Below are 14985 nucleotides of genomic sequence, written 5' to 3'. Positions count from 1 at the left end.
ATATTTATTATAGTGATTTTTTATTATTTATTTTCAAATTTTTATTTGTTTTTTAATTAAAAAAACTCACATTGTATAATAAATTTTTCACGTTAGACGATAAAATATTATTCAACCAGCATATAAATTTAAAATTTAAAAACAAAAGAAAAATAATCCTCAATATGTTCTCATATATTAATGAAAAGTGTAGTTGCATAAGAAATTATATTTATTTCGAATAACAACTTAAAGTGACTAAAAACTTAATAAAAAATATCGATATAGTCCCAGATTTTTTGATTTTTTTTTTAACTACGTTTTGGCCATTCCTACGTTTTGGCTATTCTCGAGGATTTTATTTATTTAATTGTTGATAACGATGTATATTGCAACAGTGTAAGTTCAATAAAGTTATAACTAGTCAAATTATGAAAACAATAGATTATGTACTCAGACAAAAATTTGAGAAAGGCAGAATAGCAATATTCTGATAACAATGTATGCAGCGATATGGAATGTCCGAAACGTAGAAGTTACAAGAAAATATAAGTATGAGACTATATTGATATTTTTTATTATAATTAATAAATCTGTCTCAAACAAGAAAATAAATTATATTTAAAAACGCTATGATTTTGCTTTCCAGTTAAGAAACGATATGAAGAATTATGTTGGATACAAAATTATAACTGAGTTTAACATTTCTTAACTGCAGAAAACAAATCAGGGCATAATCAAAGCATAAATTTCAGGTGCATTTGTAATTTTTTTTTTATGAAAAAAATAATGAAAATACTTTTAACAGCAAAATACGTAATAATTTAAAAACAGCAAAAATTGTGAATCGCTAAATCAGTGTTGTTTATGTCTAAATGACGTCATATACGAAACCATCACGGTTGCTAGCGTTTTCCTTCTGTTAGTACACAGATCAAAAATCTTCAGTTTTAAACTGAAATAAAAAATTAATTCAGTATTTATGTCAATTAAAACATAAAAAATTTTGAACATGATGGTCAGAGGTGCGGTCAAAGAAAACAAAAAAAAAGGTTAATAACCATTTATTTGCCCCATTTTGTAGAGCTTCATCAGGGCTAAAAAGATGCAAAAACAACTAAAAAAAATTAACATAGAAGGATGATAACATAAATTAAAGTAGGGTTTTAATTATGTCGACATAAGTGAAAATAAAATTACATACAAATGAACGATAAGAATAAAGAAAAATAATATTAATAATAGAATTAATCTCTAATTAATAATATTAATAATTATATTATAATAACAATTTATATCAATAATCTAGTATAAATTTCGGAATACTCATTTTTGACGGATTGATAATACAGTTATAATTGATCAATTTATTATAATAACAATTTATATATATTATTAATATTATTAGTATTAATCTCAACTTACTTCTTTATTTTCCGTCTTTTAGGTTGTTAAATTTTGTTTTCTCATATCAGCTTTTTTATTTTTACGTTTTTATGTCTCCTGTTCATTTTTAAATTAATAGCTTGCGTATTTTTTTTTTAATATTCTTATCATTTCTATTTCATATTATAACTATTTTTATTTCTTCTTTTCGTTAATTTTTATATAATTTTCGTTTCATTTATTTTACCGCTGCTTTAATTTACCTTTTTGTATATTATCATCCTACGTCAAAATATTTTTAGTTATTTTTGTATCTTTTTAACCCTGAAGAAGGTCTATAAAGTGGAGCAAAATGCCAAAAAATAAAATAGCTGTTTACTTTTTTTTTTTGGTATTCTTTGACACCTCTGATTTTCATCTTCATAATTTAAAATAATACGGTCAATCATTTATATGTGCAATGTAAAACATATATAGTTGGGTTTATGAATTTACTGAATATAATACCGTATCCTTTTTATTTATATATATTTTTTTGTTTTAGCTCCATTTAAATGAATAAATAAATTAAGCCGAGTAATTAAGAGATTTCTTGGTCATTTAAAGAGCAATGTACATAAACAGAATAATATATCTAGAAAAACTTCTTTGTTATACACAACTCCTGTCATTAAAATTTAATTTACTATTGAAAAACTCATCCAACGAGCAGAAGTTATTTGGATGAAAATGTATTTCAACTAACAGTTCAAAGGCTTCATGAAGGCAAAATCAACTTCTATTTTCGCTCCAGCAATTCATTTAAAATCGATACTACTTTGATCTCAATCACAATTACTCATTATTTAAATTAGGGCAATGGGGCGTTTTCTCTTTTCGAAAGTGTCGTGGTTTACCGGTCTCTTTAGATAATAAAGGTAAAAGCGATCATTGGACGATCTGTGAACTTATTATAATATATATGTATATTATAATAATCATATAAATATTTTGAAAGAATGATATATACTTCACTCCAAGAAACTTAGAGTTAAATATAAAATAAAAATGAAATTATGAAACGCCTTAAAATATAAAGAAAATAATGAATTTGAAAAAAGAGAAATGAACAACAATGATTAACAGAATATATGAAATAAGATTGGAACAAATAAAATAAAACCATATGTCATATTATAAAACATAAGGTACATACATATACTAGCTTCTGAAAAAAAAGAAAAGTCAAATACAATTAAACTAAAATTAATAAATAAAAAGGTACAATTTTTGCTAATATACATATTTACAAGTATAAAAAAAAAATTATATATATATATGATTATTGAACGCATTATTTGAAATTATGAAGATGGTCAGGATTATGGTCAAAAGATAACAAAAAATAGTTAGAAACTATTTATTTGCTGACGTGTCGCCCCACGTTTTTGAGCTTTCGTCGGAGCTGTTTTATTTGAGAGCTTCAAAATAATAAACAAACAAAAAGATGACAGTTTTTATCAGTCAGTATTAACAGATTTTAACTAAAACGGTTAATGAGGAAAAACTTTGAAAAGTTTAATTAAAAATGTGTAGGCGTTAAATATGCGTTATTAATTATTTATTAAATATGTTTCCTATTTAAAATAATAAGGGATATGACAGCTATAAGGGTTGGAGTGTAGGTCCAGAACGGTAGGTTCGGAACGTTGTGGATCCGATCCCGCAGTTAATATTTATTTCTTGGCTGTCCCGAGAAGTGAATCTTGATATTCACATCTTGGTTAGTTCGCGGTGGCAACTCCAAAGTAGTCAGGGATTGGTACCTTACCGGGCTAGTTCCCCTCACTAGATAAAAATACCAAATTTAAAATAATATACATAATATTAAAAAAAAAAGGAATCTAAGAGTCTCAACAAAGGGCTCATAATAAATATAGGGTTAGGGAATAAAGGGCTAGAGGAACACTGAGAATCTAAATTAAAATCATAAGAATAAAGGGCTAATTAAGGGCTGTATCTTAGTTACCGGAAACTATTTGTAAATTTGATACTAAAACATTCGTTAGTTGAGTTTTTTTTTTTAGGTTGGGTTCGATTTTTCATACATTAAAGATTTAAGAGTTTAATGGGCGCCAAAAAAATTTTTTGAAGCAATTGCAATCTTCTAGTACTTTTTTTATCCTGTCTTAGTTAATGTGTCCTTATTGTGCCTCCATTGGCTTTTAAAGACGTTACGAGGGCTTTATCTGCCTACAGTTTATTACCCTCTTTTAATATCTCATTACAGTAGGTTCTTTTATGTCCTTAGGAATTGAATAATATAATATAGCGAGCATAATATAACTAAGATATTGATCCAAAGTTACCCGAGGAGATCCTAGGAGGGTGAACATTGGAAGAGTATAAAATAAGAGAGAGAAGGGCGGTAATCCAACGAATCCTTGTTAGTTCCCGTATCTCCTCCGTCCGACATCCCCTCCCGGCTTACTCTCTCATTTGGCCCTGGCTTCACCACGGAACTTGGACTTGGAAGAACTTACTTTTATCCAATAGGGATACAAACATATTTTGTTATTAAGGATATGGTCCGGGTTGTGGGAAAGAGAAGCGAAAAATAATTTAAATTCGATCATAAATAATTATAATTAAATCATTCGACCTAAACTGTAAGTCTTCATTAGATCTAAATTAAAATGATAAAGATTAAATAAAGCTAATCTAAGAGTATCAAATATATATAAAATCCATTATTAATTATTTTATATTTTAATTTTATTCTAGGAGTGTTAAAAAGGAAAGATTACTGGGTTAAGGCAAAATATAAATAGACAAATAATGGAAACAAAATGAAGAATAATAAAAAATATAAAGGATAACAAAAACATAAAAAATAAATAAATCATGTATTACTATTTTATATTATAAATTTACTGCACCATGCTTATACATTATAATTATAAAAAAAAATCTAACGAAGTAAAAGTATGCTACGCATTTACCAACCCAATACATTTGCACAACTTTATTGAATGAGGTTTTTCTAACTCTCTAACTCTCTAGCTTTATTTACTATGTATCATTTTATATTAGCCACGATGAAGACAATTAATTATGTTAGCGATTAATGAACATCTGGAAATTATTTCTTGTTTTTCTTATTCACAATCCGACCATCTTCTAATTTATAATCAGTCAATCATTTAAATCTGAAGTTTTGTTAAGAATTGATTTATTCAGTATCTGTTAGGTCTGCAGTCAAATAGGAAAAAATTATAGTTTTTTAACTATTTATTTTTAGACGTTTCGCTCCACATTTCAAGGATAAAACAGATATAAAAAATTTAAAATTTTGTTGATAATATAATGAAATGACATTAAATTAAACTAAGGCGGGATTAAAAATTATGCAACTATAAATGAAAAAAAAAATAAATAAATAAATAAAATGTGCAACAATAAATATACGTATAATATAAATAACATGAGAATTAATAAAGGTCCAGAAAAATAATAAATAAATAAAGAACTAATAGGAATTATAATATTTTTTAATTTTATTCATTTTTTTTGTAGATTATATACCATATGATCATTCCAAATCGGAACACAAAACTCTAAATCAAAAACAGATTTTCATAAAGATATGAGGAGAAGATGGTAGGGACGTGCGGTTAGTAAAGATTGACTAACATGTAAAACTTATTGATTTTGGTGACGTTTCGACCTTAATTTCAGGCCTTCTTCAGGGCTTAAACACAAAACGAGATAACTACCTTACTTCAGAGAAAAATAAAATAAATTAATAAAAAACAAATTTGGAAAAATACTTAATAAATTAAGTAGATTGGAGGAAGATAGTCCGGAAGGTGGTCAATAAATTTTTCAAAAAAACTATTTATTTACTGTTAACCAATAAATAAATACTAATAAATAGTTTTTTTTTACTATTTTGACGCCTTTATTGACCGCCACCCGGACTATCTTCCTCCAATCTACTTCATACGGTCAACTATCTTCTTCCAAAATAAATTAAGTAGATAGTAGTAATCTTTAATTGATATTAAAAATGAAAATCTGTACCACTACAACCCATTAAGGGTCAGTAGTTTAGTACTTTGTAAGGAAGTACTCTTATTCGACCAACAGGGTCGTTGGTGCTAGTAGCATCGTGCCTTTCCACGGTGCTACAACGCTCCCACATAATAGATATAAGTAGATAGGAATTTTTTTTTTTAAATTTTTCTACCCTCAATCCCACCCTCAAACACTCTTCTCTCTTGTTACTTCCTTATTCACTTTACCTCACTTCGCTTCAATTATTTTTGTAAATATATATATCACCATTTCATGAATATTTTTTCGATAAATTTCAGCGGATGATGGAATTTGTTCCGCTGTCAAAGGAAAGATCGAAGGCAAAATTCACTTAGATGTTAAGAAAGTCGGAGTAAGTACGTATAAGAATATCGGAAAGTCATCTGTCAACTCTCGGTCTCAGAAGGATGGGACCATCAATCCACCTTGACCATCCATCTAACCATATTTGTAGTCTTCAAAAGATTTACTTTAAGTGTCAGTGTTGGGGCACTCATAGATTTTTGGAAGTAATTCTGATTTTGTAGGGAAAATACCAATTTTTTTTTAACTAGTTAAATAGAAAAAAAAAATCTTATAAATCTCCATTTTAATAATGTTTCTTCAATTTAATTTTTTTAATGCTGAGAAGATGGTAATTATAATTATAATATAGATTATATCATAATAATAGATCAAATATTAATTTTTCATGATATAATAAATTCATTTTTGCGGCATTATTATTTACATATCCCTAACTGTAGCTAATTAAATTAATCGATAAAATAAAATTGCTAGATGTTAGGATAATATAATTACTCATTAGGACTAAGATAAAAAAAACTGTATATTTGATATATTTTTATTGTATACTGTTATAAAAAATCTTAGTATTTATGTTATATCTTCATACATGACAGAGATATGGATATATGAAACCTCTGAGTTTTTATTGTTCATTAATTAAAAATACAAATCAAACTGAAAAATATCTGTTTGCATTAAATCCAAGATAATATAGAATTATTTTTCAACCAAACAGTACTTTTGAAAATAGGACTGATCTATATTGGAAAAATATTTTTAATTAAATGGTTTAATTATACATCATGAAAAATTCTATTATGGCTATAAGTAAAAGAAAAAATGAATGAGCTCATTTGTCTAAGTGATAAGAGCTTTGCAATATAATAAGTCATAAAAAAGAAAGAAAATTAAGATGGAAGAATAGTTGAAACGCCGTAAAAAAAAAAGGAAGACTGGCGATTAAGTAATTAATAAAATTTATTACTTCTGACTTTCCAACAATAAAACGTTGAAGAGGGGATGCAGCGATAATATATATTTTATCACCGGGAGAAAGTTTGAAATGTTCTGAAAAGTATTAAAAACAAAAAAAAAATAATAAAATATGACGACCCACTTCGAAAATAAATCAAAAGTTTCTAAATTAGGGAACAGTTCTATGGATGAATAAATTATTACTTGCTCATAATTTTCACATGTGCTGTCATTAAAAAATTACTATAAGTCTTACTTACTCTCTTAGCTGTCACTATAATGATGCAACATAAAAATCCTCTTTAATCTTAATTTCTCCTAACGTGGACTACATCTGGACAAACGACTAACCTGGAATCCTCACACAAGACTGAAAAGACAGGAAACAGCACTTCGATTTCGACTATTACAGCACTTAGTAGACAAACGGTCTAAACTTCAACTCATTTCAAAAGACTTATGATACATGTATGCTCGCTGTCAAAAATAACCCTTTGATTGCATCCCAAACTCTCCAATCCCATATCATAGCCCTCGAAGAATGGTGTCGTAATTGGAGGATTAAAATAAATCCAAACAAATCACCTTTACCCCTCGTCGTAAACCTACCGACTGCCCAACAGTCTCCTTTAATAATGTTGATCTTACCCCTGTCGAATAGATCTGCTACTTTGGACTACACCTACACAAACGATTAACCTGGAATCTCCACACAAGACTGAAAATACAGTAAACTGCACGTCGATTTCGACTTTTACAGCACTTACTAGACAAACGGTCTAAACTTCCAACTCATTTCAAAAGACTGATCTACATGACTGTAATAAGACCAATTTGGACAGAGTTGAGCTTTGGGGCTCCACTAAACCTTCGAATTCCTCTCGTATCCAATCATTGCAATCCAAAATCCTTAATACTCCTTACTTTGTCACAAATAAAATCATACATAAAACCTTAATGTTCCATATTTAACCGAACCAGATATTATTCCTTCCATTACAAACTCCTTAGCAACCAACCAAAGCAACCAAACCCACTAGTTTCTAACCTTGCTTCCTCTTCCATTCCTGACATTTCTCTGAGGCGCTTGAAAAAGAAGATGGCCACGAGACCTACTAATGTAAAAAGTCATTAGAGTGCTTCCACTACACGCCTGTAACACTCCAATTTAACTGAGATCAAATTTACTAAATTTATTATAATGTGGATTTGTAAATAGCAATAAATTAATAAATAAAAAAATCTCAATTTTTTTATTGCATATATTCACAACTGAATTTAAGAAATGATAGTATCACGAATAAAAAAAAATTAAAGTTTTAAAATAAGCATTATAAAACAGGCACAAGAAATTTTAATGTAAGGTATGCCAAACTCTTAAATAAATTTTTAAAAAATTTCGGTTTTTTTAAAATTTATTTAATTGTTTGGCATATCTTTCATTAAAATTTTTGCAGCTTCATTTTGCCCCCCCAAAAAATGATAATAAATAAATAAAAACTAGGATATTCAGTAGAGTGTAGTATTCTCAACTAAGTTGCTAAATGAGAAATATGATTGAAAAAACTGACATTTTTACGTTTGTTATTATTATTTTTTTAAAAATCAAAACAAACTATTTTAAAATTTAATTTTAATTTAGTTAAAGAAATATTAATTTTTCCCTGATATTAATTTGAAAATTGACTGTAGTTTATTGACTGGGTGAGGATACAAATGGCTTAGTGTTGTTCAAAAGGTTCTTTCCTTTGTTTTTATAATTGATAATTCATAATTCAATAAAAAGTTAAAACAATAAAAAAAAATTACCATGCTTAAAGAATTAGTACGTGTACTTTGTTAATTCCATCATTTTATATTTAATAATGTATGTCTATCTCTTTAGGTATGACAGCCAACTTCTTGAATTTTGACTAAACAATTCTTTTTTGTAATATGTATATTAAAGCAGAAAACTTCAGAAGAAAATTACAAAGTATAATGTCTCGAGTTTTTAAGCATCTGAGTATCAGCCTACTTTGAATTTAAAATCGTGGGCTTAGATTTGTAAAATCTGCGGAATTACTTTCATTTTGGATTTAATAATAATCATTAAGTAAAAGTATGAGTCAGAGTACAAAAATATTCTATAGCGTATAGTATGCACTGAAACCTCTGTATAACGGACGCGATTGGAAAAGATATATTTTCCGTAATATAGAGGTGTCCTTTATTTATTAATTTTTTTTTTGGTTGCCTCTACAGACCTTGTAGATTCTAAACTAGTATTCCCCACGCTTGTCTGTCTTATGCTGTGGCTTTCCAGTTTGCTGCATGCAGTTCTATCGCATCTTTGTTGATTCTGTTTATCTATCTGGTTTTTGGCGTCTCACATAGACTTAAGCCAACTATATTGTTATAGTAATTGTTGTTAAGAGGTGTTCTGATGGATTGCTACGAGCCACGTCCATCTTAATCCCCTTGACTTCATATCATATTGACTGACTAGTCTCTGCAAGCAGTTCATTCCTAGTTTTCCTCCTCCATTTGTTGAGGTTCCAGTAATTGTACGGACCACTTTCTTTTCAAATCCCTCGATTTCTAGGGTACCTGTCAGTACCAGAACTGGCTTTACCATTCATTGTACACCATTAGCTTAAGATTTTTGTAGATTTTCAGGATTCCAGTTTTCTCGACAGAGAGAAGGCTTTGATTGCGCTTGTTATTTGCTGATCTATTTCATTCCGATGACCATTTATTGTGGATCCGAGTTATTTGATACTGTCTACTTTAGGTAACAATTTAACATCGATGCAAGAAGTGTCTTTTAAGAAGAGGTATGTATAAAAAATTAAAAAGAAAAAATGAAATAACTGAATTATGGTAATATCATCTTTTATGTTTTGTTACCTTAAGAGTTCGAAATAATCTATAACATGATATTAAAAAAAAATGATAGATAATTTTTGAAACATATCGTGTACACCTCTTTTTAAAGGATACGAATATTATTTCGTTTTACTTCAAGAAATATTTTTAAATATTTTTAAATATTTTTTTTTGACAGATGTAGTATCACAATGTGAACTTTTCACGTGAGATAAAATTCACAATTTATATCTAATTGTCAAAATAAATGACTCACATCTTATTTTGCCCATTATTGTGGTGATAGTGATGATGAAGACAAAATTGGAGTTTGCGTCCGCAATTCAGGGGTACATTAATACATTCGATTTCTACCATCTTTATCAGGATCTTAATAAATACTGTCCGTTAAGAGGGGTTTCTCAGCAAAACTTATTTAGTGTTTTTTTGTGACTTATACTTCTATTATCTCTTTTTTTTAGATATGATCTATATATTTTTTTCAATAATTATTGTTAACACAATCAATCTATTTAAAAAGTATTCGCTATGCGCAATTAATTATTTTAATACAGATAGGTAGGGGTAAACAGCTTTACTTTTCCGACAACACCTTGCTACAAAGACGAGAAGAACGCGATTGTGTCAATCACGTTCTTGTACGTGCTTACGAATTCAAAAAGTTTTAATATTTCTAAAAATAAAATTGATCGCTTACTGTATTGAACCTTGTTGTTATGGCTACCTGAATCAACTATGAACACATAATATATAAAAATTAAAAAAAAAAAAAATGCATGGTAAAAACCATAGTATGGTATGTACCTAATGTCATTAAAGTACAATGATATCTTGAAATATGTTATACATAGTATTTCTTTTGACGAAATACTATTATATTATAAATAAATATATAAATCTGTACTACTATAACAAATGAAGTGTCAGGGTTCAACACTGTGTCAGGAAGTACTTTTATTAAATCAACGGTTATACCAGGAGGTGATTTGGCCATTTATCCGAGTAAGAGTATGTACTTAATGAGACTGGGTTCCCTAACCCACAGGGTTGACGCACAGCCAAAGTAATAAAATAAATAATTATCTGCCACAACGAAAGTCGAAGTTTGGGCCGCCCATAGCTCAGTGGTTAAGACACAGTCTTACCAATGTGATGTCTATTGGCGGTGCCGGTTCGAATCCGGCCTGGGACGTTGACTTTTTTCATTGAGTGGCGGTCCCACAAAATGAAGAACTTTGACCCCCAACCATGGTTAGGCAGTATAGGACTCCAATGGGAGTCTTGGCCGAAAAAAAAAAATAATAATAATAATAAAGTCGAAGTTTGTAGCATAGTAACTATTATATTATACACGATACTATTCTAGTAATTTATAAGGAAAGGTTGAAGATAAACATTTTCTCATCTAAATTATCAACTTAGTTATGTTCAATTAGCTATATAAAATAATTAATCATCATTAAACATAATATAATGTTTAATTGATAATTATACGGCTCGTTTTTAAAGTTATGTATATCGTTTTCGAAGATAAAATTAAATATTAATTCGGAAAAATCATTATGACTTTAAAAAAAAAAAATTGTTTTCTTAGAAAAGAAAATAACAATAGAAGGAAAAAAATATCATAAACTTCAACATATTTCAATTTTCCATCACCTTATAGAGCCTACAATTAAAAACATAATTATAATTAAATCTAAAAAAGTATACATACCGAAATTTAAAATATACGGAATTATCAACAAAGGACAAAAACAGTTCATACGAAGAAAATTAAATGAAGAATAAAATCATATTCCACAATACTTATAAGTTTTATTTTAATTATATTATATAAATTGTATTTTATAATATAGTACTTTCATAGATATAATTGTTTTAATAGATTTTAAGTATTTTTATTATTATTTTTTTTTTTTTTTAGAAAGCTGTACCACAGAGAGTGAAGAGATTCCATTTTATATACCCCACAGCTATTTTGGATGCCGGCTTTCCAATCCTCAGGCAGATCTTATCGAAGAAGCTTCAGGATAGGGTAAGCTCAAATACGTATTACTTTAGTAAATATTTTTTATTTATTAATCGAAAATAGATAAAGGCTGAAAATAACAACAGGTACTTCTTGAAAGAAGTTTAAAATTTTTGAAGTCAATGTTTCATTATAATCAAAATTTCCATGCCAGGTGTAGACTTTTTTTGTATTAATAAACATTAGGATTAGATAATTTAAATTTAAAAAACTCACAATTCTAATTTGAAAAATGTATATATATATATTTGTACTTACATGCATTAAAAATATATACAATAAGTAAATTTGATGTTAGTAATACAGTGGAATGATACAGACATATGGAAAATCTACTCATTGATAGAACTCCAATAAAATTTCTAGAGATCTCGAAGCCATCTTTTTATAAGACGCCAAGGAGGATTATCAGGTAATGAATGAGAAGCCAGGTTAGATACAAATGGGTGATTAGGAAGTTTACCATGATATGATTGGTATCTGTCTTTTCAATATGCTCCGGGCCAAAGCAACACATGAAGCATTAAGGTTTTGATGGATGACTTGATTTGTGGCGAAGTAAGGAGCATTAAGCATTTTACGAAGGATTCAATAGTTTAGTGAAGCGCGTAACTCCGTAAGTCCAGATATGCCTTATTACAGTCATATAAATGAGTCTTTTGTAATTAGTTGAGAGTTTAGACCGTTTGTTCAGTAAGTGCTGTTATAGTAGGAATCGATGAGCAGTTTCCTGTCTTTTCAATCTGGTATGAGGTTTCCAAGTTAGTCGCTTGTATTGATGTAATCTTAGGTAACGGATTCGTTCGACAGGAATAAATAGAGTATTATTAAAGGATACAATGGGGCAAAAAATCATGGGCTTACGACGAAGGGTAAAGGTGATTTGGTGGGATTTATTGGAATTTAAATATATTTTTAAAAATTAAATGTTGTATAGACATTTTTTCATATTATGTTTTAGTAATTAAATTTATCTATTATAAAATATAATAATAATTACTTTTGCTAGTGAGAATTTATAAAAGTCGAATTTTTATGGGACATTGAATAGTCGAACAACAAACGACTTCGGCATAAGAAAAAAAAAATTTAATTTCGAATATTTTGTTTAGTGTCATAAGGTGAATAACCGTTGTGTGAAAACTATTTTTCATTTGTAAAGACCTATCATCAATTTACTGAAGAATTAATTTGAAAGCCACTTTGAACGTAAACGTAAGACGTAATAGCATATTTCAATTTCGTCTCATCAATCAAAATCTATCGTTTCGAAGGACTCAGTAATGACGTAATATTTTTTACGAATTCAACATACTGTTAGTTGAAGATTCCTTTACTACGCACTGCCTAGTCTCCTTGAAAAAAAATTTATTAACATATATACAAAATTATGAAAATGTATTGATATTTTTAATCATTAAAATCAGTTAGAACATTAGTAACTTTTATATCAACATGAAAGTCAAAATAGATAAAAAAAAATATAAAATTAACTGCCTGAACTGACATGGAATATATTATGGGGAGAGTGAACAATACATATAAGACACAACTAATAAATATATTAATAATTTATAATTGGTAATCAATAATATAAGAAAACTTTATTAGCACAATACCATGCGGAGAAAAGGCATAATTTTGATTTTCTTAGAAAAACTGTATGAAGAAAAGAAAAGTTTTGGAAGAAAACTTTTAAATGTCATAGTGGTAACAGAAATATAATAAATAAGACAACAGACACAATAAATTTGAATTTATACAGAATAATTTAATTACCTACATAAATTATACGAATAAAAAATTTCAATTCCATTTAAAAAAAAAAAAAAATAGTTAAATAGAAAATTCAGCAGAGTGCATTGAAAAGCACAGAAGTCTCATTGTGATATGATTAAAAAATAAAATTTTGTTAAATATTAATTTATATATCATAGATATGGAGTGGTGCGGTTTAGTGGTAAGGCACTGTACAAGCTCCAAGGATCTGGGTTTCAAATCCTGCTGTGATAGTTAATTATTTATTATGCAAATGTAACCGAGAGTCAACACTGTGGGTTCGGTAGCCCTCCGGGATCAACTTAGCCTCATAAAGTGAGTACCCATAATTAGGAAAAATTTGAAGGCCAACCCAAATTTTGACCAAATCACCTCCTTGCACAACCGTTACTTCTTTACAAAGTACTGCATCGCTGACTCATCATGGTTTGTAGCGGTAAAGATTTTATTTTTCTATTATAGTTATAAAATATTAACTAATAATTATTTTATAATATATACATTCATGTATATACAATAATTATTAGTTGATAAGTTCACAATTGGTGGATACACAAATTCGCTATAAGTAAAAGTAAATGTTCACTTATATACATACACCTTGGGTTCTCACTCTTTCAAATAAGATTAAATGTCAATCCAATGTAAAACAAAATAAATAAATTTACAGTTTCGATGTTTTAAATATTTTCAAAAATAAAATTTACTGATTGATTAATCATTTTTAACATGTTGTCCTGCACGTAAAATAAATGAAAAACCTGAAAGAAATCCTTAGTGATTTTTTTATCCAGAAAAACATTTTTAATATGACTATTTTGAAATTATTATGACATTGGTACAATAATTAAATGACATTTAAAAAAAAATTAACGATAATATTATTACTACAAGCTTACAAATAATTTTTAAACAATATCGTTAATTGGGTAATTAACCCAATTTCACCCCTTGATCTCATTACAACCCTCACCTGTTTAATTAATTAGGAACACCTATATCATGTTTCGGGTTTTATCTTCCCAGGAAATGCGTTAGTTAGTCAATTCAGTTAATTGGGATTTCGTATTTAATGACAAAGGAATAAAAAAAAAAGTAATGACAAAGTTATATTGACGATAATTAACGAAAAGTTTAACGCAATTAGTAGCAGACACTTGTCATGTATACTGTAATATAGTAATGCACATACCATATTAAATTTAAAAATATATATAATCAGTACCACTACATTCCATGAAAAATCAGGGGTGCAGTACTTTATAAGGAAGTACTAGACCAACGGTTGTGAAAGGAGGTTATTTGGTCAGAATCACTCTCCAATACCAGAATTGTATCCAATTATAGGTAGGCACTACATGAGGGTGGGTGGACTCTAGAGGGAAACTGAAAACACAGAGCTGACTCACGGCTACAATAACAGAATAAATAATGTAACCGGGATTCTTGGAGTCAGTAGCACAGTGCCTTACTACTGAACTACCCACTCCCATACCTTCTATATAAAAAACTTATATGAAATAAATTTTTCTTGGTTTACATAAAAAATAATACAAATAAATAAAAATATTAATCTAAAAGTAATAATTATAAAAAGATAC

The 14985-nt window shown here is 28.2% G+C and overlaps 1 protein-coding gene across 1 annotated transcript in view; it reads left to right on the top strand.

Annotated features, from left to right (window-relative positions):
• Window positions 1-14985, top strand: part of LOC106681725 (alpha-tocopherol transfer protein-like) — a 121828-nt gene that overhangs the window by 73447 nt on the left and 33396 nt on the right. The window contains exon 4 of the mRNA XM_014422194.2: window positions 11501-11611. Within this exon, the coding sequence (XP_014277680.1) occupies window positions 11501-11611 (111 nt within the window). The remainder of the gene's footprint in view (window positions 1-11500; window positions 11612-14985) is intronic.

The sequence above is a fragment of the Halyomorpha halys genome, unplaced genomic scaffold, assembly GCF_000696795.3.
Source record: "Halyomorpha halys isolate HHAL.00 unplaced genomic scaffold, Hhal_1.1 Scaffold362.1, whole genome shotgun sequence".
Classification (NCBI taxonomy): domain Eukaryota; kingdom Metazoa; phylum Arthropoda; class Insecta; order Hemiptera; family Pentatomidae; genus Halyomorpha; species Halyomorpha halys.
The sequence above is the reverse complement of the archived record's forward strand: the minus strand, read 5'-3'. Positions and strand labels throughout refer to the sequence as shown.